This window comes from Quercus robur, chromosome 9 (assembly GCF_932294415.1).
Source record: "Quercus robur chromosome 9, dhQueRobu3.1, whole genome shotgun sequence".
Taxonomy (NCBI): domain Eukaryota; kingdom Viridiplantae; phylum Streptophyta; class Magnoliopsida; order Fagales; family Fagaceae; genus Quercus; species Quercus robur.
Genome location: NC_065542.1, coordinates 4,155,229 through 4,179,412, shown reverse-complemented (window position 1 = coordinate 4,179,412; position 24,184 = coordinate 4,155,229). Strand labels below are relative to the sequence as shown.

Here is a 24,184-nt window from a genome sequence, read left to right as displayed (position 1 = left end):
CATCATAATGGCATATGAGAAAAAGAAAGAAATCATGCACTGCTTGTACCCCTTCTTCAGCATTTATGCATATCACATCATAATGGCATTTGAATTCTGAACAGATAAAACGAAAGCAATATGAAAAGAACTTAAGTTGGTCAAAAAGAATAAAAGATAGGACATTACAACTGGAATCAAGAAGTTTCTCTTTCTCCAATTTCTTCTAGTATAAACTTTTTCTAGTATCAGATATCCGCTCGCGTTGTTTCAAGAGATTTTAGAGCTTTATAATACTCACTGCAATTCACCAAATCTGCAAGTTCTCACTTTTCTTTCCTGCGTCCATATCTTTTATTTCTTTCTTTTCCTATTTCCTAATTTATTTTCCTTTAATTTAATCTTCAGTTTTAATTGAGTGTACATTTTATCTAAATTGTGATTGAAAATTTATCAGGATATTTTCAATGGCTTCCATGAACACTGAAAGAGCCTCATCATCTTCCTCTTCCACCCATCAATTGACATATGAAGTATTCCTCAGTTTTAGAGGTGAGGACACCCGCAATGGTTTTACGAGCCATTTATATACTGCTTTGGGTCAAAAGGGCATTTACACCTTTATAGATGATGAAAAACTTGAGAGGGGAAAATTAATTTCACCTACAGTCATGAAAGCAATAAAAGAATCAAGGTTTGCTATTGTCATTCTCTCAAAAAATTATGCATCTTCAACTTGGTGCCTAGAGGAACTTGAAGAGATCATTGGATGCATAACCAAGACGGGAATGATAGTTTTACCTATTTTTTATAATGTGGATCCATCTGATGTAAGGAAGCAGATAGGAACTTTCAAACAAGCTTTTGATGAACACGAACAACGTTTCAAGGAGAACACAGAGAAGGTGCAGAAATGGAAAGCTATTTTGAAAGAAGTGGCCAATAGCCCAGGATGGCATTTACCAAAGAGGTAATTTAATTCAAAATATTTATGGTTAAATAACATTTAGCTGCTTTGGATGGTTTTAGTTAATGCTAGTCAGGTCCATGATTTTTCAAAACTTACCAACTTGTTCCTAATTATTGTGAGAAATAAGAAAATGAGTAACAGATTAGGGTCTAAGTTGAACTTACCAATTTAGAGACTAAGGTTATGTTTGATAACAGTTTTTGTTTTCTATTTTCAAAAAAAAAAAAATTGGAAATATAAAGGAAAAACAATTTTCTTGTATTTTTTAAATCAAAAACATGTTTGGTTAGTTGAAATTAAAAAAAAAAAAAAAGTTTTTTGAAGAAAAAGTAAAAAATACTAAAATATGTTGTTACTAGGATTTGAACTCTAATCTTAACTCATTAAATGGAACAGATTCATTAAATTATGTGTGTTTTCATTCAATTTTGAAAACTAGAAACTAAAAACAACATTTTGCATGATTTCAGTTTCCTTCACAAATTGAATTTGGAGAATAGTTTTTATTTTCTGTCTATTTTGAGTTGTTAAACAAATTTTTTAATTTTAAAAATAGAAAATTGTTTTTGGAAACAAAAAATTTGGGGAAAAACAGTTACCAAACATGTCCTAAGTTAGTTAATTTTGAAAAGTTTTGAATCTGGCTGGCATTAATAAATCTATACCCTTCTAAGACCAACTTTCATTACATAGAATATAATGTACTCTATACAAATATAAAAACAAAATATGATATGATGGTTTAATCTTTTAATTACTAAAAAAGTTATCATTAAATAGTTAAAAGGTAACATGACAAAATTTTAGGTACAAAATATGATGAGTTTACTTTAAAAGAAAAGGAAAAAGAAGAGAGACTATGATGAGCTTAAACTTATCAAAATAAAAAGAAACAAATATATATATATATATATATATTAACAGGATAGAGGAACAATCTCATATGTTGAAAGGTGGGAGAAAAAAAAAAAAAAAGGAGTGATGTGTTTTTTTTAGATAGAGATAGTTATCTTTTAAAATCAAAACTTCTTATTGATTTTAGTGGTGTAAAATAAAAGTGACTTTAGTTATGAGTTCATGTGAAAGTATGTTCCTATAAAAGAAATTGTAAAAAAATTATGGAATAAGTTATGTTCATAGCAAAGTTGTATAATGCCCACTGAGCAAAGATAACATTAAATAACCCAGACAATGCGATCTCTCTCCCAAAAAAAAAATACAATGCGCAGGTATTTTCCTTTTGTTATTTATTTTAACTACACAGGTTTCCGTCTAAGCAAAGTCAAATAAAGAAAAGAGTAGACAATCCCAAGTTTTGCCATTACAATCAGAAATCACTTCTTGCTTACGTTTTATTGAAATTATTACACACAAACAACTATGTAAAGATAAAGGTACGTTAGATATAAGACGCTTTAACAATAAAGTTTAATTATGTTAGGAAGAGGTTTTTTTTTTTTTTTTTTTTTTTTTTTTTTGGAGAATGGTTAGGAAGAGTATATTAAACCAGGTCAATATTTTTTTTCTTTTGAGAAAGGCCAGGTCAATATTTTTATTCTATTTATATTGTCCACATGACATAAGGAGATAAATAATAATAATAATATTAAATAACTGGACATCCATTGGACCCAATCACAACCTCTAGAAACCATATAAAATTGACTGGTGGACAATATTTAATTTACTCAATAAAATTCAATACAAATACAAAATCATGAGAAAGCAAATCTTCAATTACAAGGTCATGATTATATATATATATATATATATATATAACGGTCTAATAGTAATATTATTATAAAATGATTCTATTCTTTTCTCTGTTACTTCAAATAGGTTACTTACTTTCATTCCTTTATTTTAAAACATCCAAGTAAGATTTCTTAATTCTCTTTCATTCTTTCCAAGCAAGATTCATTTCTCTTCTATTCTTTAATTTCCAAAAGAAATCCCTTCCATTCCTTCCCATTACATTAATACATTCTATTCCTTTAAAATTTACTCATTTCATTCCTTGAGGAATTCTCAAACAAAGTGTTATGTTTTATTTTTCCTTTTGTGGCCCTTTCTTCATGGTATATAATCACTCCATAACCCAATGAAGAAGATGGGTTATTATGTTCATATTTGTGCTGGTACATGCATTTCATTTTTGCATCTGTTTTTGGGTGTTTGGATTTTGGGTCTGAAAGTATTAACTACTTCTTGATGGTTGTGTGGTCCGGATGTTTTTAATTGTACACTTCTTTTTTACTTTTGTTGTTGTTAGCATAACCAAACTTTAATTTTGATGTTTTTCATATGTGTTATAAGTGAGATGCACCTTCCTGATAATTATCATTTGGAACTTAGTTGTTTTTATGATAATCCATAAATTTGGATGTATACATTCACACAATTAGATTTATTGGTAACGAGAGAATTTTTTAAATTTACAAACATTGTGTGGCTTTTGTAAAGGGTAAATCTTTATTGTATTGTAATTTAGTGATGAAGAGAGGGTTATCTTTTAAAATCAAATTATTCTTAATTACATTTAAATTAATGAAGGAATTAAGGATAGTTAAAATCTGGAAAATCGAAGAGGATTATATGAGCAATCTAAAATTTAAGATAAAGCAACAAACAAAAACTACCGTTGTAAAATTACTACAAAAGAGTCTTAAAAGAATAAAATTAATTTTCTCAAAAAAAGAATAAAATTAATTATATGATTCTGTCTGAAATTTCTTTTCTATCTAATTCACAACACAAATTAAATATGAGCCTTTTATCATGGTTCTACCATCGTTGGATTCAGTATGACATTTTGTTTATTCAATATCATCCAATGATGATCAACTGACATCAACATAAGCTGCAAAATGCATTTTGGACAATACATTATTCTAAACTTGGCCGAACTCATTACCACACTTCCATCCTTTTTCTTGAAAAGAACTTCTATTTTCATGATTTTAGGCTTCCAGCTTATGCATCTTTCCAATATAATTAAATTTCAGCATCATGAAATTGATAAATGACTCATCTTGCCATCCTCAAAGCTTATATATACTCTTTGAAAGATGACAATAAAAAATTCCAATGACTAGTGAAAAGTAATTTAATTAGACTAATTCAAGTTAAAAAAAAAAACAAAACAAAAAACAAAAAACAAAATAGGGCTGCTCTACACTGGAATAAAGTTAAGTTGAAAGATCCTAATGCAAGATATATTCATGAAGAAATAAAATTTCTTTAGGATCTAACCATGAAATGAGTTCAATAAAGCAAGTATAACATAAATCAAATTTCTACAATAATACAACAAATAATAAAGTCCTATATATAGATCTTAACATAAAAAATAGCTATGCATAAATTGCTCATATTATATGAATAGCTCACAAATAAGACATTTACGATGTGATGTCCTGTGTATTGTCCCAAGAGGGAGGGTCACACCCTTGTGGGGTCACTGGAAAAAGAAAATGACCGCCATCTTCCATTTTATATAAATGTTTGGGAGGAGTGTCATCTCAACAAATCTCAAGGAATGTTGTATTAAATCTAATTTTAATTATCTTAGCATATGATATGATATGATTTTGACATAAGCTTATATAATTTTAATGTGAATGTTTTGGTGACAAGAACTAAATGACTAATTATTATATAATTCTAAAACTCTCATATATTGTACCAAATATCTTACAATTTCACATGGAATGATTTTTTTTTAGGCAGGCATGAGTCATAACTTATGTCAATTTCTGATACTTTTAGTTAATTGTAACTTATTAATGGCACAAATTGAAATAATTAAAAAAAAAAAGAAAAAAGGAAAGAAGTTAATGGTTTTAGTTACAAATTTTAAAATTTTAGAGTTTAATTTAGGGAGGTTATGTAATTTATAGAATTCTTTAATAAATGCTAGCCAGTTGGTGCAAGAAGAGTGCACCCACTACAGAGGGGATCACGATACACATGTTATAATTCTTTGACGATTTCATACCTCTATAATTTTTTTTTTTTTTTTTGATGATTTACCTCTATAAATTATTATTGGATAAAAATTTGAAAATCGGACCATTACATTACATGTATTTGTTGCTCTTAATGTACACGTTAATTTCATGTTACTCAGATGTTATTTGTTGCTAATTGATCCACAATATAATTTTGAAGTTAAAAAAAATTTAAATAAATAAAAAACTTGAAATTTTTACAATTTATGATAAGATAGTTACTGATTTTCGATCATCTTAATATTTAGCAAATATGGAGGGTAGAACTAAATAATTTTTTTTTTTTTTTTGACAAAATAGATAGAAAGATATAATATAATCCAATTTTTTTGTGAAATATAATCCAAATGTTAATTTTTCAAATTACTCTTTTAATGAAAAGTTAAGGGTGATGTTAACATCATATAGATTTACATCTAGTGTAACCTTTTTGAATGCTATGTCACTCCATAACTCATTATTAGATTAATATTTTGACAATTCTGTTGTTATTTTAAATTGAAATAATGAAAAGAAAAAAAAATGTCATTACTTAATAGTTTGACATAGATGCTAAACTTGAATGAGGTGGAAGCTCAAATGAAAACAATGTCATAAAATGCGCCATTTAGCAGAATCTCATGCATTTCCACATGAGGTCTCTAATTATATATATATATATATATATATATATATATATATATATATATATATACATACTAGTTATTGGCTCGCACGATTTTTTTTTCAACTTATTATAAAATATATATATATATATATATATATTAAGCAAACATGTTATTAAAAATATATATATATATATTTTTTTTTTTTGAGAAGAGATGTTGTTATTATCATATACTTGGGCTTTTTATTGTTATTTTATGTGGTTTTCTATTAATTTAAGTTTGACTCTGATTAGAATGTTTTGTTTATATATATATATATATGGGGGGCAAATGCTCAAATAAACTATAATGAATATGTTAAAATATAATAAGTAAATTATTTCAACAAAACAATGTAAAAGAAAAAAAGTCTAAACATCAATAATTAATAATAGAAATGGTACTAGATTTGCCATATAAAAAAAAAAAAATCAATTATAACCTTATCTATGGAGAACATCAACAATTATAGAACTTCATCAGCATTAAGATAAATGGTGTGGAAAACTTTGTACCTCTTCTTTTATCATTAATTAAAAAGGAAGTTTCGAAATAGAATTCCATCAATATCAAGAGAAGGGATGGATTCCATGTCTCTCTCTCTCTTGGCTTCAAAATTTTGTTGAATTTCTCAGTGACTTTCTATCTATGAAGAACATCAACAGCAATGTTAAAATAAACTATTTTCTATCTATACTGTTTATCAAAGAAAATAAGAACTAACCTCAAAAAGGAAAAGAAATTTGATAAAATATAGAAAGGAAAAGATAAAAATAACTTGAAAAAAAAAATGAAAAGTTAATAAAGCCATACCTTTTTTGTCAGGATTCTTTTGTTACAATTGGAGTTCATTGTATTATATGTTAATATATTGTGCAATTATTGTCTATTAATAAAATTTGAGGTTTTCATTTTTTTAGTTTTTTGAGAAGATGAGTAGGCATAAGTTACAATACTAAAGAAAATGAGGAGTTATGAGTTACAAAAGATGATAACAACTCATTGATTTTTTTTAAGAGTAAATTACATAGTTAGTCCCTATTATCTACACCATATTTCAATTTGGTCTCTAATCTTTTAATTGTGTCAATTTGGTCCTTAACATTTTCAGTGCTGTGTTAGTTTAGTTCATGTCATTATCTCTTGGATTAAAAAAAACTGATGTGTTAAACAGGAAAATAATAAATTATTTTTCCTGTTACACCAATTGGCAACAGTACCGCCACGTAGATAAAAATAAACTCAAATTTCCTTTTCCTACGCGAGTTCATGTTTGAGAAAATTCTAAAATCGCTTATCCTCTCTCTAGTAAGATTAAATCTCCCTAAAGGCTAACTCAACTAGAAAAGAAAAAGAAAAAAGTCATGATTTTCCTTGATTTGTAAAGCAACGATGGTTAAAATCTAAGTCTTAGGAAAAACAATTGGTTCATATGAAATAGATAAGTGATTTGGTTTCTTAGTTGGATTTGTTGTAAGACTTTTACATGTGGCAAATCTAGCTTGTTGACTTAAATTTATTTTAGGGTTGTTAATATCTGTCTAATGATTAGTTTGTGGCTTACCGGAGAGTCCTTGGGCTGCCTCTACTCTCTGTCTAACTGGGAGGAAGAAAATAAAATCAAAGTTTAATGACATATACTTTAATGCAGCACCAAAAAAATGGTCTAATCAAATGTATTGTGAGTCTTCAAATACGATCTGTAGCAGTTGGGTGGGTTGTCATGTTTTTTATTAGTGCTCGGATTGTAGGTCTGATAATCCCAGAGAGATTGTCAATCCAAAAATGGCTTGGTCATTTCTCTCTCTCTCTCTCTCTCTCTCTCTCTCTCAAATTGGGCCTGTTCAGACTCAGAAATCAGAATACTGATAGTTGGATTCTAACAACTAATCAAAATTTTTAAGAGCTTAGAGGCTGCTAGAAGATAGGTTGTGTTTCCTTCGCTTCTTTATTTTCCATCGATGTTGAATTGGATCTCATGGTAATTTGGATAGTCATTAGATAATTTTGCATGAGAGTGAAGATGAGGGAGAACCGGAGAAGAGAAAGAGATATAATATAAGAGAGAGAGAGAGAGAGAGAGAGAGAGGGATTTTAGGATTACATAATAAAAAATGGTAAATTACATAATTAGTAAAAAAAAAATATGTAATTTACCAATTACATTTATTTGTCCCAATTTCAGTTTTAACCTACTAAACTTAATGCCATAGATTCAGATTCACATTTATTGTTCTCTCTTCTTTGTAGGTCTGAGGCAGAATGTATCCAAGACATTGTGGAAGTGATATTAAATAAATTGGATAATACCTTCTCAGCACATACCTTCTCAGGACTAATAGGAATGGAATCCCGAGTTGAGAAATTGAAGTCACACTTAGCTATGGAGTCAAGTGATGTTCGCATTATAGGAATTTGGGGGACTGGAGGAATGGGTAAGACAACTCTTGCAAGAGTTGTTTATAGAATGGTTTCCAATAAATTTGAAGCTTGCTGTTTCCTTGATAATGTTAGGGAAGAATCTAAAAAATGTGGTTTATGCAAGTTACAAAAAAGACTTTTGAAAAAACTTTTGATGATCAAAAAATTGAATGTACAAGATGTTGATGATGGAGTTCAAATGATCAAGAATAGGTTACATAACAAAAAGATTCTTCTTGTTCTTGATGATGTAACTGAATTAGACCAATTGAAGAAGTTAGCTGGGGAGCATTGTTGGTTTGGTTCAGGTAGTAGAATTATGATAACAACAAGAGATAGGCATTTGTTGGTGAATCATGAAGTAAATGAAATATATGAGGCTAAAGTATTGAATCATGATGAAGCTCTTAAACTTTTTAGTTTGAAAGCTTTTAAAAAGGACCATCCAGTAGAAGATTATGAAAAGCTATCTCAAGCTTTTGTAGATTATTCTAAGGGGCTTCCTTTGGCCCTTGAAGTTTTGGGTTCTTTCTTGTTCAGAAAAAGCATTGATATATGGAAAAGTGAAGTAGGTAGGCTCACCGAATTTGGTGAAAGTAGAATTCTCAATGTGCTTCGAATAAGTTTTGATGGTTTACAAGAAATAGTCAAAAAAATATTCCTAAATATTGCATGTTTTTTTAATCAAATGGATAGAGATAAAGTCATAGAAATACTAGATTCTCTCGAGCTATACCCTGGAATTGGATTAGAGGATCTTATTGACAAATCTCTCATAAAATTGCATTGGAATCGATTGTGGATGCATGATTTATTACGAGATATGGGTCGGGACATAGTTCTTCAAGAGTGCCCTAAAAATCCTGGGAAGCGTAGCAGATTGTGGTTGTATAAAGACATTGACAATGTACTGATAACAAATACGGTATGATGCCATTGAAATACCTGGAGCATATGCCTTTTTATATTATTTAACATGGCTTAACTTAGAGTAGTTTTGGTAATCATACATTTTGCAATTCACTAATCCCTCTTGTACTTGATTATTAGGGAACGGAAGCAATTGAAGGCATAGTCCTAAATTTACGCAAACCAATAGAGGCAGATTGGAATCCCGAATCCTTTTTAATGATGCAACATTTGAAATTGCTCATAATTAATAATGTTCGCCTTACGCATGACCCTAAACATCTTTCCAATGACTTAAGATTTCTTGATTGGCGTGGGTACTCTTCAAAATCTTTGCCATCAAGTTTCCAATCAAATAAGCTTATTGAACTTCACATGTGCTACAGCTACATTGAACGACTTTGGGAAGGAACAAAGGTATTTAATTAACTATAGGAAACCTCTTTTTTAGGTTTCATTAAATTGTAAGGTTTGATAAAAGCTAATTTTTTTTTTTTTGTCTTTTTTTTTGGGCTTTTAACAGTCTTTTGAGAGATTGAAACTCATCAAATTAAACAAGTCTCAAAATCTCATTGAAACCCCTGATGTCACCAAAATCCCAGTTCTGGAGAAGTTGTTTTTAGAAGATTGTATAAATTTACTAAGGGTGCACAAATCAATCGGAGTTCATAAACAGCTTACCATTCTTAATCTAAAAGGATGCAAAAATCTTAGAAGTCTTCCAAACAAATTTGAAATGAGGTCTCTTGAAATTCTTATTCTTTCTGGTTGTTCAAAAGTGAAAAAAATCCCAGAATTCGAGAAGGATATGCTTGTATTAAACCTTTACTTGGATGACACTGCTATTACAGAATTACCCACATCAATCGGAGTTCTTAAAAAGCTAACTTCTCTTAATCTAAAAGCTTGCAAAAGCCTCAAAACTCTTCCAAACAAGTTTGAAATGGAGTCTCTTAAGATTCTTACTCTTTCTGATTGCTCAAAAGTAAAACAAATTCCAGAATTTGGGAGAAACATGAAACGTGTATGTAAGCTTTACTTGGATGGTACTGCTATTACAAAACTACCCACATCAATTGAGCATTTGACTGACCTAGCTTCAATTAATTTAAGGGATTGCAAAAATCTTGTGTGTCTACCCAACACCATTTTCAATTTGAGGTTGCTTAAAGATGTGGATATTTCTGGATGCTCAAAACTTGAGAGACTACCTGAGAATTTGGGGAATGCAGGAAGTATAGAGGAGCTTGATGTGAGTGGAACTGCTATAAGACAAGTGCCTCCTTCCATTGGTCTCTTACATAACCTTAAACAACTATCTTTCCGCGGATGTAAGGGGTTATCATCATCTAAATCTAAATCATGGTATGACTTCCTCCTTTTTTATTTAATGCCAAGATGTCCAAATCCCGTGGAATTGCCCTCTCTATCTCTATCGGGATTGTGTTCTCTAATCAAATTGGATCTAAGAGACTGCAATCTTAGGGCAGTCCCCAATGATATTAGTTGCTTATTCTCTTTAAACATATTAAATCTAAGTGGAAATGATTTTGTTTGCCTTCCGAGAAACATCGCTCAACTATCTAGTTTGAGACATTTGAACCTGGATAATTGCACGAGTCTTCAATCATTGCCAAAGCTTCCATTAAATATTGATTATATTAGGGGATTTAATTGTACCTCATTGGAAACGGTAGCAGATCTATTGAAACCAAATTCTTCAATTGAGCCAACCCTCAATCTTTCAAATTGCAATAAACTAGGTGACAATCAAGGCTTTATAGACATGTTTTTTGCAGTGATAAAAAAGTTGTTACAGGTAATCTCTCCTTCTCACTCTCTCTTTTTCTCTCTACTCAAAGTGTGTTCTAAGCACCCTACTTTGTATGTTACAGGGACATTCTCTTGATGACAAACATATGCATAAGAGATATGCCATCATTTTTCCTGGAAGTAAAATTCCAAAATGGTTTAGGCATCAAAGTATAGGGGCTGAAGTGAATATAAAAGAACCTTTTTCTCATTTGTGTAATGAGTGGATGGGGATTGCTGTCTGCGTTGTATTTTGTTCTCATCCACGTCACCAAATCCCCAATGGTGATTCGCTTTCCTGTTGGTTGGTAGCTAATGGAAAAAAAATGTCTTCTGCACCAAACACTGGCCATATTGTTGTTTTATCAGATCATATTTGGCTACTTTATTTGCTTCCTCAATACTACCAAGAGAAACAAATAAAATTATTGTCGGAATGTGATGCAAATGGATTCATTCGGGTTGGAATTAGAATTATGACTCATTGTTCAGTCTTTGAGGTGAAGAGATGCGGGTTCCGTATGGTGTATAAGAAAGACATTGAAGATGTCAATCGAAGTATGGCTCATGGCTCAGTGTAGCAACAATAGCACCATTCCTTATAAGGGTTTGGATGTCAAGCGAACCTGTGCTGGCTATGATGGGGCTGGACCTAATGGAGAAGGAAGCTCTAGTATCACACCCAAAATGGATTGTTAGGAGTCAATTGAGTACAGAGACTGTGGTGAGGAGTTAAGCGATTGGGAGGAATCTAGTGAAAGTGACCGGGAAGGTTAATCAACTTTTTTCTCTACATTACCTGTAAGTCGCTGTCTTTCTTCTTAATTCAAGTTCTATTAATTGTAAATCTTTTTCTCTTAAGTGTACATTTATGAATGCATTGCCCACCATATGTTTGATTAGAGCTGTCAATGAGACTCCTTGCAATTTAAAGAACAAAGAATGAAGAGAAAAAGCTTTTTTATTGTGATTGACAACAGAATTCGTAAAGTTAATAATGTCACTAATAGAAATCAACAAATACTGAAATTATTTTGCAGTGTTAGGTTAACATCTTAACACCTCATCATCCCATGTGATGCTTGTGTTGAGGCATAGGTGAGACTGAGACCTTTTTTTTCTGAGAAACCAGACAAGAAGTCTGGGCTAATATTAATAAAGCATGTTCAATGGGCATCAAATAGCAAAAGAGAGGTAATATCCTCAGGTGGATCAACAAGCCACACCTGGGACCCCAACCGATTTTAGCTTTTTTTGCTAAAGCATCAGCAACACAGTTACAAGAACGATTAACATGGTTGAACACACAGGACTGAAAAAGCACGGCTTGACAGCGTATGTCTTCAATGACGTTTCCATAGGTTGAGAATCCAGCATTACCTTGGTTTATAGCATTGATAACCATAGTTGAATCCCCCTCAAAAACAACTGTTTGAAGCCCAAACTCAGCTGCCAAAGCCTCCATATCAGCGATGGAGTGAGCCACAGCGCACCAACAAGTTCACCCCTCCAATCTCAAACAATAACTCCAATTCCAGCCGAGTTTGTGGTTCTGAATACAGCAGCATCAAAGTTCACTTTGTACTGATTCAGCTCAGGTGGACGCTACTGGTGCGAGATGGTAGGGAGAGGTTTCACTGGTTCCTTGTCTTCTGCTATCAAAAACTCCTGCAGCATGTTACCAGCCATAGAGACGATGTTTGCAATAGGGTGCACTGGACGGCCAAAGTGAGATGCGTTTCTCCTATTCCATAATAGCCAGGCCGATATAGCAAATACCTCTTTTCGATAATCATCCTGCACCTACAAAAACCGAGCAAGTAAGTTGCAAAAATTCAGGGTTGGGGATGGCTCAACTGATGCAAGCAATTGAGTGAACTCCACACGATCTCCACTTCCTTGCAAGACCAGAAAGCATGCAATAGCATCATTCCTTATTAAGGATTTGGATGTTCTCCATCATAATTTTGGCAATGCCAAGCAGACCCGTGATTACTATGATAGGGCTGGACCTAATGGAGAAGGAAACTCTAATGATGTACAGCAGCCAAAACAGATTGTGAGGAGTCAAGCGATTGGGAGGAATCTAGTGAAAGTGACCAGGAAGGTTAATCAACTTTTTTCTCTTCATTACATGTAAGTCACTGTCTGTCTTCTTAATTCAAGTTCTATTGATTGTTGCACTATCTTTTTCTCTGAAGTGTACATTTATGAATGGATTGCCCACCATATGTTTGATTAGAGTTGTCAACGAGACTCCTAGCAATTTGACTTGAAAGAACAAAGAATGGCCATGAAAAGATTTTTGATTGTGATTGACAACAAAGTTTGTAAAGTTAATAATGTCACTAATGGAAATCAACAAATACTGTGAACTATAGATATTATTGAGTGTATTACTAAATGGCCTTAGCCATGTGCTGCCATTATTTTGCAATGTTAGGTTAACCTCTTACACCTCATCATCCCATGTGATGCTTGTGTTGAGCCAGGGGTGAGACTGAACCTTAATAATATTTGAATATCATTTCAAAGTAACACATCTTTTTCCCCTGCAATTTGTTAGTTAGAAAATATATAATGTCAAGTTTGAATGGAAAGGTGCTACAGCCTATCACATGCATTGCCTCATTGATTTGTAATATTGACAGTCTAAAACTTATTTCATACATACCATTCCTCTTTATTACAGAAGTTCTTACCATATGACTTTTGAGCTTTGGGCTCTTGATGTTCTTGAAATTTTCCAGACCCATTTCACATGTTCATCTTTACAGTAATTGGACTTATGCAGGCAAACAACAATGTAGAAAAGATTGAAGAATGGAGAAGGTAGTCTGCTTAGATTTGTAAGCCCTGCCCTACTTGTTATGTTGTTTTAATCCATTTTGTCTTTAATTTATGCTTTGTTGCATTTTCCTTGTCATTTTGTCATTTTAGCCTAATATATTACATTTCGTCGTGAATTGATAATACACCTTTATAAACATCCAAGTATGTACATTAGGTAGATTCTCTAAAAGTTGTGGCAGATCTGATAATCAAAGATACTTGAAGGTGGAATTCTGAATTAGTCACTCATGGTCAAAATGATGCTGAGAGAATTTTACAAATTCCTGATTGTGTTGCTGATAAGTTCATAAGACCTCATTCCAAATCTAGGGCTTATTTGGTTGAAATAGGATAATGGCTGTTGCATACCAGGAATTATAGAAACAAAGCTGCCAGGTCTTTTAGTGATCTTACTGGCACAACCTTAAGGGGAGGCCCTGAGCATTGGAACCTGTTATGTAGGTTACAATTACCTTTTAAAATGATGGTCATTCATTGGAGGATTTTATTGGATTTTCTTCTTGTGATGGCAGTATTGTGAAGACATCTGAGGACTTATATCCTTTGTGTCAAAGATACTAAAAGCTTAGACCATATGTTTTTTTTCTTTGTCATCCAGAGATATCTAATTTGTTTTGATCTATCCGTTAGAACTGATTTCATTCAGTCTTACTTGATTCAGGCATGGATAAAGGGAATCAGGGTCAATTTAGAAAAGTTAAAGTACTTCACGTTGTGTTTTGTCTCTATTTTATGGTCTATTTGGACTTATAGGAACAAGGAAACTTTGAAGAAAGAACCTTTCTCTGCCACTAGTGTGGTCTTGTATTGTAAAAGTTTGGTTTCAATGTGCAAGGTGACTAACAATTTAAAAAACAATGAAAGGCCTTGACAGCAGCAGGATAAGCAAATCCAGACCTTTAGAGAGTGCTCCAACTGGAAACCAATCCTGTTGTAGGAGAGCTGAAAGGGTAGGAAAAGGAAATAGAGGGGATCCAGTTTATTTTGTAAAAGTAGAGATGGTGCATTCGATGGCTGGTTGTTTCAGCTGGGCTGTAAAAGATTCTATGAGAGCAGCTATTTTTTGGCTTTTTGTGAAGGATTGTTGAAGCTTCAGGCTTTGTGAGTTCTCTCTGTTAGTATTCTTAGAAGTAACAAAGAGGCAGCAGAGTTAGCTAATAGAGAGGCTGTGGTGAAGCCGTGAAAGACATTCAGCAGTTTACAAATGTTTGGGTTTGACAGGTCAACAGATGTCCTGGCAGAGGCTTGATCTCTAGCAACCATTGCTTCTAAGTTCTTTATGAACATATTAGCTTGGATAACAGACAGTGAACTCCTAATCTTGTACTATTTTCTTCTTGTGCAGTTTTGGTTCTTTTGTTCAACGTGCCTAAAACGAATGGCAAGAAAAACTTTTCGTTGGTGTTCTAAAAGCAGTAGAAATCATTTTCCAGAAAGAAAGTATACATAAAAATTGGAAAGCTTTTACTGCCAAAGGTATTAATTTATAGTTCTATCCATGTTATTTTCTTCCATTCAAAATTATGCTTCTGGGTTGTCCTCATTTGGAAGTCCATGACAGGTAGTTCAAAATGAATAAACTAGAGCTCTTATATCTTTCCTCCTTGTCGTTTCCATATAATTTGGTTTGCTCTAATTTGAAATATGCAAAGGGTTTTTATTTTTTGGAACTATTAATCTAGGAATCTGGTTTGGTTTGATCTATCCATTAGAACTGGTTTCATTCACTCTTACTCAATTCAGGCGTGAATCCTGAGCTGGCAGAAGGTTATCAGGGACAATTAGAGAACTTGCTGTTTAGTGATGTAGGACGAATGAGGGAATTTGACTACGTGTGTTTGTGGTGGATTTTGGGTTAGGAAAGAAGGAGAATTAGAGAGAAATTAGGACTGTTCAGGGGCTGTATGAAGAGTAACTTTAGAAAGAGAAGATGAAGAAAAGAAAGAGAAGAGAGGAGAAAGAACCAAAAAGGCCAATGTGCCTATTGCTCAAAACACTCAATTACATTAATCAACACTGTCTCCTTTGAATACATTGAGCACTATATATATATATATATATATATATATATATATATATTTGTTGACCTTATAATATGTTGACACATAAGCTTTGGAGCTCTCGCATTTTTCTACATCAAGCTGTTTTTTTTCTTTTTAAATGTCTTTGATTTTCTGTGGAAGTTATTCGTGAAAATTTCTTCTCCCTGCCTCTCAACTTATTACTGCATCTTTTTTTATGACAACTTTTTGTAAATGCTTAAACCATGGCCATGCAGCATGTAATTAGATGTGTTGTTAAACCTGCTTGGGTTTGTTAAAGGTTTTAAATAGGCTTGCTTGTAGAGTGATGCTTATACCACCTTATCTATATAGCAAACATGCAATATTGTGTAACACTAGTAATAGCTGAAATCAAGACGTTGAGATCTGACTACAAGACAGAAAATGAACTCATGATGAAAATTTATAGGTAGCCCCAATTGGAAAACAGATGAGATATTCTGCCAAATTCATCAAGGGATGCATATTGATAATTAGTAACTGCTCGGAGGCTTTTCTTGGTACTAATTGATTGTATGGTTTTTCACGTCGCTAATTAGTATTTACACATCATGGAAATTGATTTTGTACTGTAATTGCATATGCTGTATATTACTGTTATATATTAGTAGTATTTATCACATTTTTTTCAGGTTTTACTCTGTGTTATTGATTGCATGGTTGTTTTACATTACTATTTGCAAATCTATCTAGTACCGTAATTGCATATGCTGTATTTCATCAACAAAAGAAAAAGGTAATTGCATATGCTGTATCTTATTGTTATAATTAGTAATTATCACATTCTTTTGGGTTTTGCCCATATGCTATTGGCTTGTTAGAAAACTAATATCATGATGCATTTTGCTACAGGATGAAAGAAAAGCGTGTTATAGGGGGTTTGGTTTTGAGACATTTGCTGATGAAATTTCAGCAGTGTATGCCTCTCAGAAATTACATAGGATACTTAGGCAGAAGCTGTGTCAGTGGATGTTATCAAGAAATGTAATTAAATCCTCTACTGCTAATACTTCTGGTAATTTCAGCAATGCCTATTGTTGGTAATGGCCATGTTCTTGGGCCCAATAGGCACCCAGTATCAAATGAAATATCCTCATAACTTCCTTATGCATGGTGGTTGGGGCTACTGTCTATCACATACAGTCTCAAAGAAACTCAAGAATCCATGGAGGAGAGATCAAAACAAGGGCAAGAATAGTGAAGAGTGTGAGAAAAGATGTCAAGTATAGGATAACATTTAAAAGGAAGTGGTTGCAACTCTATCCTAAACAGATTTCTCTGTTCTAACAGGGGTGTACCTCATTCCATCCTTCATGAATTCTGCTTAAATGTTTGCTGGTAGCTGGGTTTTTGATTGGTTTGTTGTAAGTTTGATTAGCAGTAATTTATTTGAAGACTGTGTCTCTGAGTAGAACCAGTTTGGGATAATGTGACACTTTTTTTATCTTGAGTAGTGAGTTTATGTCAGATCAGATGACCGCTGAAGTCTCAGTGTTCAAGTTTTTCTGTTTGTATTGGTTTCATTCATCTCAATAAATAAAAAAATTCTGAATTATCCAAAAACGATAAATGAACGCTTAATGCCATTTTTGTGTTGTATGTGTCAGCGTCATGGGGAAACAGTTGATCATCTTTTAATCCATTGTGACGTTGCTTTTGCTTTGTGGGGTGATGTTTTTCAAATGTTTGGTATTCATTGGGTTTTGTTGGAGAATGTTGCCTCTCTTCTATTTAGCTAGAAAAATTGGTTTTGCAAACATAGCTCAGAGATTTGGAACATGGTACCCGCTTGCGTGATGTGGATTGTTTGGAAGGAGTGGAACAAGCGTACTTTTGAAGTTATGGAGAGTTCCTCTGATCAATTGAAAATTTTGTTTGCTTATGTTGTAACATTTTAATATTATTTAACTAGTTGTTAATTCATGCCATGCACAGGAAAGCTATTGTGTATAAAGATGTAAACTATTCTTTTTCTTTTTCTCTTTGATTGTATATTAGGAATCCAATCTTATAGTTTTCTATCCTTGATATGAAATATATGAAACATTAATTTACATAATGAAAAAAATAGATCAATTTAGTTTAGATAAAAATAAATAAATCTTTCTATTTAAATATAGATTTGCAACACTTGCAATAACTCTAAAATTGAAACCTAATTATTCAATTTGAAATTCAAATTCATCATGAACTATAAAATTCGTATCTTGAATATTTGACCATATATGAACATCACTTTTAATGCATCTAAAATTTGAAAGAAGTATCACTTTGTCTTACTGATGAAGATTATTAGAATATGGAGCAAAAGTGTGAGAAGCAAGGATCAAATCATGTCTTGACAAAAGCAAGATCAAGTGAAGCTGCAGAATTACAGAATAGAGTAAATGGCTAGTAGCTTAAGGACTAAAAGTACTTGTAGCATTGTATTTAATAGTGTTAGTTTCCTCATGTGAGCTACTAAGTTATCTTTCTGTTCACACGTGCATAGTTTAGAGTTAAGTGTGTGTTAGTTTTCCCTTACTCTGTATTGTATATAAGTTGTAAACCTAATTCTTCTAATAAGATCGAGAAGTATTTTCCCAAATTATCTAATATGGTATCAGAGGAAATTCCCAAGTTCTAGGGTTCTTAGGGTTTATACTTCCTCAATTTTCTCTGAGAAAATTCCTTTCTTTCTCTAAGAAAATTCTTCATTGTTAACAATGGCTTCCGCTGCAATTCAAGGTGCTACTACATCAGAGAATGTTGCGTCTTTGTCTTCACAAGATTCACCAATGGATGATCCCCTGTTCTTGCATCACGTAGAGAGTCCGAGAACAGTTCTTGTGACTCAGCCTTTGATTGGTGGAGAGAACTAGTCAACATGGGCTCGAGCTGTGAGGAAAGCATTACTCACCAAGAACAAACTGGGATTCATTGATGGTTCTCTCACTTTATCATCTCCAATGGTGTCTACTCCTTTGGCTGTTCAGGCTTGGATCAAATGTGATAATATGGTTGGAACTTGGTTAACCAACACAGTGTCACCAAAGCTTCAAACAAGTATCATTTATGAAGACACGGCTTTGGAGATTTGGACTGATTTGAGGAATTGATTTGCACAGAGCAATGGACCAAGAATTTACAATCTTCAAAAGGAAATTGGTGATTTACACCAAGGTTAAGTTTCTATAACTGACTTCTTTACTCAATTGAAAGTAATTTGGGATCAATTGCAAAGCTGTAGTCCATTTCCTTCATGTACATGTGGAAAATGTGTGTGCAATGTGAATAAGAGGCTTAGTGATCTGCAAGTTAGAGAATCAGTATTGAAGTTTTTAATGGGTTTGAATGACTCTTTTTCACAAGTAAGATCTCAAGTATTGCTCATGGATCCTCTGCCTTCTGTTAGCAAAGTCTATGCTTTGTTGATACAAGAAGAGATGCAAAGATCAGTTACTAATCAATCTAGTGTAAAGGTTGATTCAACTGCTTTGGTTGCAAAGATACAAAACTTTAATGCTGGTATTACCTCTGGTGGTAATGGTGTCAAGGGCAAGGATAAGCCTGTTTGTACTCATTGTGGCAAGATTGGCCATATAGCAGACAAGTGCTATAGATTACATGGCTTTCCTCCTAGTTTTAAGTTCAAGAATAAGCCTCCAATGGCATATCAAGTCTCAGTCATTCAGTCACAAGAATTGCTGCCCTGTCCAAATCCCAACAATTCATTCTTTACTCTAGAGCAGTGTCAACAGCTTCTTGCATTGATTAATCCTTGTTCTCCTCTTGTGTTTGTTGTCCAAGGCAAGGATATTCATGGCAAGGATGCTTCTTTAACATGTGTTCCTTCTTCTTCTGCAATGGCAGGTATAGATGTTTCTCATTTTGTTTTTTCTGCAAAGGTAGTTAACAAAATGGCTTACACTTTTGATATTCGGGTTATTAATACTGGAGCTACTGACCACATTGTTTGCTCAGTGAATCTTTTGTCTTCTATTACTGCTATTACTCAGTCTATAATTGAATTGCCCAATGGTGAAACTGCTTCTGTCAAACATATTGGAACTGTTAACCTTTCTTCTTCACTCACACTTCATAATGTTTTATGTGTGCCTTCTTTCACTTTTAACCTTCTCTCTGTTGGCACCATCACTAAATCTCACCCTTGCTACCTTATTTTCCTATCTACCTTCTATTTTATCCAGGACCTTTCCTGTTAGAGCACGATGGAGTGGGGCAAGCAAATGATGGTTTGTACTTGTTACAATCTGGCAGCACTCATTAACATTCTTCAAGCTCTCTTGATGATTTTCTGGCAAGTCATAATCTGAGTACAGTTTCCAATTCTTTCTCAGCTGCAACTTCAATCAATACACTTTCTTCCCTTTAGCATAGCAGATTAGGACATCCATTAGATTCTAGGTTACAAGCTTTAAGTCATGTTTTTCCTTTTCTGAAAACTTCTTGTAATAATGCTTGTAACATTTGTCCTTTGGCTAAACAAAAGCGTTTGCCATTTCCTTTTAATAACAATCTCAGTACTTTTGCCTTCGATTTGTTGCACATGGATGTTTGGGGTCCATATTCCACTCCTACCTTAGATGGTTACAAGTACTTCTTGACTATTGTTGATGATGCAACTAGAGCTACATGGGTTTACTTAATGAAATCTAAATATGATGTGAGGTCTCTTATTGTGTCTTTTCATACCATGGCTTTTACTCAATTCAATGTGAAAGTTAAACAAATAAGGATTGATAATGCTTTGGAATTTAATATGCCAGATTTCTTTGCTTTTAATGGTATTATCCATCAACACAGTTGTGTTTATACTCCACAACAAAATTCTGTTGTGGAGAGAAAACATCAACATCTTCTTTCTATTGCTAGGGCCTTACAATTTCAGTCAAATTTGCCTATTCCTTTTTGGGGTGACTGTGTGCTCACTGTTGCCTACTTGATCAACAAACTTCCTTCTCCCTTGCTCAACAATAAGACCCCTTTTGAACTTCTTTTCCATAAACCTCCATCTTATGATCATTTAAGGGTTTTTGGGTATGAATGTTTTGCTTCAACCATTGCTAATACTCAGTCTAAGTTTGATCCTAGGTCTACGAGGTGTGTATTCATTAGCTACCCTTTCAATGTCAAGGGTTACAAGGTTTTCGATTTACACATTCATACCGTTTTCATTAGTAGAGATGTTGTCTTTCATGAATCCATTTTTCCTTTCCTTACATCCGTTTCTCATTCTAACACTGATCTGCCTGTTCCTTTACCTTGTACTTCTCCTCTTTCTTTTGATGATTTGTCTTCATCTACCTCATCTCATTTGATTTCTCCATCTGCTTCTTCTATGGATGATACTATTTTTCAATTGCATCATGAGCTTGATGAGGAGTTTTTGCATGATGTTCCTATTGAATCTCTTGAACCTCTTACTGATCCAATTCCTTTAAGAAAGTCTTCTAGAGTTCCTAAAAGACCTTTTTATCTCCAAGCTTACCATTTTAACATGGTTACTTCCACTCCCACTACTGATGTTCTTCACACAGGTACTTCTCATCCTTTAACATCTCACATTTCCTATAAGTCTCTTTCTCCTTCCTTCAAAGCCTTTTGCTGTTCTATCTCTTCAATTGTTGAACCCTCACATTATTATCAAGTAGTTTCTGATCTAAAGTGGCAGGATGCTATGGCTGCTGAAATAGCTGCTTTAGAGGCTAGTAACACTTGGACTTTGACTTCCTTGCCTCCCAACAAGAAGCCTATAGGCTGCAAATGGGTTTATAAAGTCAAGTACAAGTCTGATGGGTCGATTGAGAGGTATAAGGCAAGGCTGGTTACCAAGGGGTTCACTCAGAAAGAAGGGATTGATTACACTGAGACTTTCTCCCCTGTTGCAAAAATGGTCTCAGTTAAGTGTCTTCTTACTGTGGCAACTGTTAAGGGCTAGTATCTTGGGCAATTGGATGTTAATAATGCATTCTTGCATGGGGATTTGTCTGAGGAGGTCTATATGGCTCTTCCACCAGGGTTCCATAGCCAAGGGGAGCAGGTGTGTAGGCTGAACAAGTCATTATATGGTCTTAAGCAAGCCTCAAGATAATGGTTTGCTAAGTTCTCAAGTACTTTGATTCAAGACTTGGGTTTTGTGCAGTCCAAGGCTGATTATTCTCTCTTCACTAAGCAGATAGGTTAGTCCTTCTTGATTCATTTGGTTTATGTGGATGATGTTTTACTGGCTAGTAACAATAAGGCAGAAGTAGATGAGTTTAAGGTGTTGTTGAATCAGAAATTTAAACTCAAAGATTTGGGGGATTTGAGATATTTCCTTGGACTTGAGGTTGCTAGGTCAGATCAAGGAATAATCTTGTGTCAAAGAAAATATACTCTTGAAGTGTTGAGTGATGCCGAGTTTCTAGGATGCAAGCCAGCCAAGACACCAATGGAACAAAATGTCAAGCTAAGTAAGTATGAGGGTGAAGAACTCAAGGATCCAGGAATGTATAGAAGAATGATTGGCAGGTTATTGTACTTGACTATTACCAAGCTAGACATCACCTATGCAGTCCATAGGTTAAGTCAATATATGGCCAAGCCAAGGAAACCTCATCTAGATGCTGTGTATAAAGTTTTGCAATACTTGAAGAATGAACTAGGAAAGGGGATATTTTTCTCATCAAAATCAGAGCTTCATGTCAAAGCTTTTACTGATTCAGATTGGGCTTCATGCCCTGATACAAGGAGGTCTGTGACTGGTTTTAGTGTCATTGGAGATTCTCTAGTGTCATGGAAGTCCAAGAAACAATGCATGGTTTCCAGATCCTCTACAGAAGCAGAATATCGAGCTATGGCTGTAGCTACTTGTGAAATTGTTTAGATATTGTATTTCCTTAGAGATATTGGGATTGAACACAAAAGGGAGGCCTTACTGTTCTGTGACAGTCAAGCTGCGTTGCATATTGGCTCGAATCTAGTTTTTCTATAGCTACTTGTGAAATTGTTTGGATATTGTATTTCCTTAGAGATATTGGGATTGAACACAAAAGGGAGGCCTTACTGTTCTGTGACAGTTAAGCTGCGTTGCATATTGGCTCGAATCCAGTTTTTCATGAAAGGACGAAACATATTGAGATAGATTGTCATGTAGTAAAGGACAAGATGCTTGAGAAAGTTATCAAGTTAATTCATGTGAGAACACACTGTCAGCTAGCTGATTTGCTCACTAAAGCATTAGGATTTAATCAATTCTCTAATTTGATTTGTAAGATGGGAATGGTTAATATAAATTCTCTAGTTTCCCTTGAGGGGGAGTATCAGAATATGGAGCAAAAGTGTGAGAAGCAAGGATCAAATCATGCCTTGACAGAAGCAAGATCAAGTGAAGCTACAGAATTACAGAACAGAGTAAATGGCTAGCAGCTTAAGGACTAAAACTACTTGTAGCATTGTATTTAATAGTGTTAGTTTCCTCACATGAGCTACTTAGTTATCTTTCTGTTCACACGTGCATAGTTTAGAGTTAAGTGTGTGTTAGTTTTCCCTTACTCTGTATTGTATATAAGTTGTAAACCTAATTCTTCTAATAAGATCAAGAAGTGTTTTCCCAAATTATCTGATAAAGATGATTCACTCCTCTAAGTCTTGCTTTATCAATTGGCCTGAACTAAAATAAAATAAAAATTTTATATATATATATATATATATATATATATATATATATAAAAGACCATCAAACAAAAAAAAAATTACATACTTACAGCTCTATACACAACCACCATGAAGATACAAGACAAAGTGACATTAACAAAACCTTACCAGTTAGAGCAAATGCTTCAAATCCTAAAAAGAATATTACAAATCTTGGTTCCTGAAATATATATGTATTAACCATCAATGTTTTCATTATATTTTCAATAAGATATAATTGTATTAACCATCAATATGTATTAACCAAAAATTGTTTACCAAATATCAGAGAAGCCATAATCTAGGTATTGTCATTAGAGAGTGTATTAGTGTAGACGGTAAAGCTTTTCTTTTTCAATAAAAAAGAGTTAAACTCTAAACCCAAATTCGACTGACTATTTTGATAGAATCATAGAACACACTAATCAATTTATACAGACTTAGGTTAAAAGAGTCCTATCGTAATACTATTGCTCTTTTTTTTTTTTTTAATTCGAGTCTATCAGGATTTAGGAATTCGAGTCCTATACTGACTTAGTCTTAGAATTTTTTTTTTATTTAAATAATAATGCTGATGTGTTAGTTTAAAAGAGTCCTATCATAATACTACTACTTTTTTTTTTAATTCAAGTTTATCAAGATTTAGGAATTCGAGTCCTATATTGACTTAGTCTCAGAATTTTTGTTTTTTTTTTTTTTAATTTAAATAATAATGCTGAAGTGTAAAAATATGGGAGCTCTAAAAAAAGTCAAAGGCTTCGATTATATATATATATATATATATATATATATATAGAGAGAGAGAGAGAGAGAGAGAGAGAGAGAGAGAGAGAGAGAGAGAGA

The 24,184-nt window shown here is 33.2% G+C and overlaps 2 protein-coding genes and 1 long non-coding RNA gene across 6 annotated transcripts; all 3 read left to right on the top strand.

Moving 5' to 3' along the window:
* The first annotated feature begins 446 nt into the window (after nucleotides 1–446).
* On the top strand, nucleotides 447–10,759 carry LOC126699823 (disease resistance protein RPV1-like). Its single transcript, XM_050397799.1, has 5 exons — nucleotides 447–949; nucleotides 7,857–8,952; nucleotides 9,078–9,353; nucleotides 9,460–10,301; nucleotides 10,756–10,759. Exons 1-5 carry the CDS (start codon nucleotides 447–449, stop codon nucleotides 10,757–10,759), a joined length of 2,721 nt encoding a protein of 906 aa, XP_050253756.1.
* Nucleotides 10,760–10,834: 75 nt separating this feature from the next.
* LOC126699582 (uncharacterized) lies at nucleotides 10,835–17,179 on the top strand. 4 transcript variants are annotated; one of them, XR_007646827.1, is made up of 5 exons: nucleotides 10,835–11,549; nucleotides 11,789–12,884; nucleotides 13,543–13,597; nucleotides 14,947–15,077; nucleotides 16,517–17,179. It is a non-coding gene; the product is annotated as an uncharacterized LOC126699582 (long non-coding RNA). The 4 variants fall into 4 exon arrangements; XR_007646828.1 differs by having other exon boundaries at nucleotides 13,526–13,597; XR_007646826.1 differs by having other exon boundaries at nucleotides 12,059–12,884; nucleotides 13,543–15,077.
* Nucleotides 17,180–21,630: 4,451 nt separating this feature from the next.
* On the top strand, nucleotides 21,631–22,532 carry LOC126699822 (uncharacterized mitochondrial protein AtMg00810-like). Its single transcript, XM_050397798.1, has 2 exons — nucleotides 21,631–21,707; nucleotides 21,899–22,532. The coding sequence occupies exons 1-2, from the start codon at nucleotides 21,631–21,633 to the stop codon at nucleotides 22,530–22,532; spliced, it is 711 nt and encodes a 236-aa protein (XP_050253755.1).
* The last annotated feature ends 1,652 nt before the right edge of the window (nucleotides 22,533–24,184 follow it).

Bases quoted from the DNA above. Each gene is read 5' to 3' on its own strand.
- LOC126699823 (XM_050397799.1), top strand. From the start codon at position 447: ATGGCTTCCATGAACACTGAAAGAGCCTCATCATCTTCCTCTTCCACC. The intron at 8,953-9,077 runs GTATGATGCCAT...CTTGATTATTAG, and splicing joins ATGTACTGATAACAAATACG to GGAACGGAAGCAATTGAAGG. The intron at 9,354-9,459 runs GTATTTAATTAA...GGCTTTTAACAG, and splicing joins GACTTTGGGAAGGAACAAAG to TCTTTTGAGAGATTGAAACT.
- LOC126699822 (XM_050397798.1), top strand. From the start codon at position 21,631: ATGCATTCTTGCATGGGGATTTGTCTGAGGAGGTCTATATGGCTCTTC. The intron at 21,708-21,898 runs GTGTGTAGGCTG...TTTACTGGCTAG, and splicing joins TCCATAGCCAAGGGGAGCAG to TAACAATAAGGCAGAAGTAG.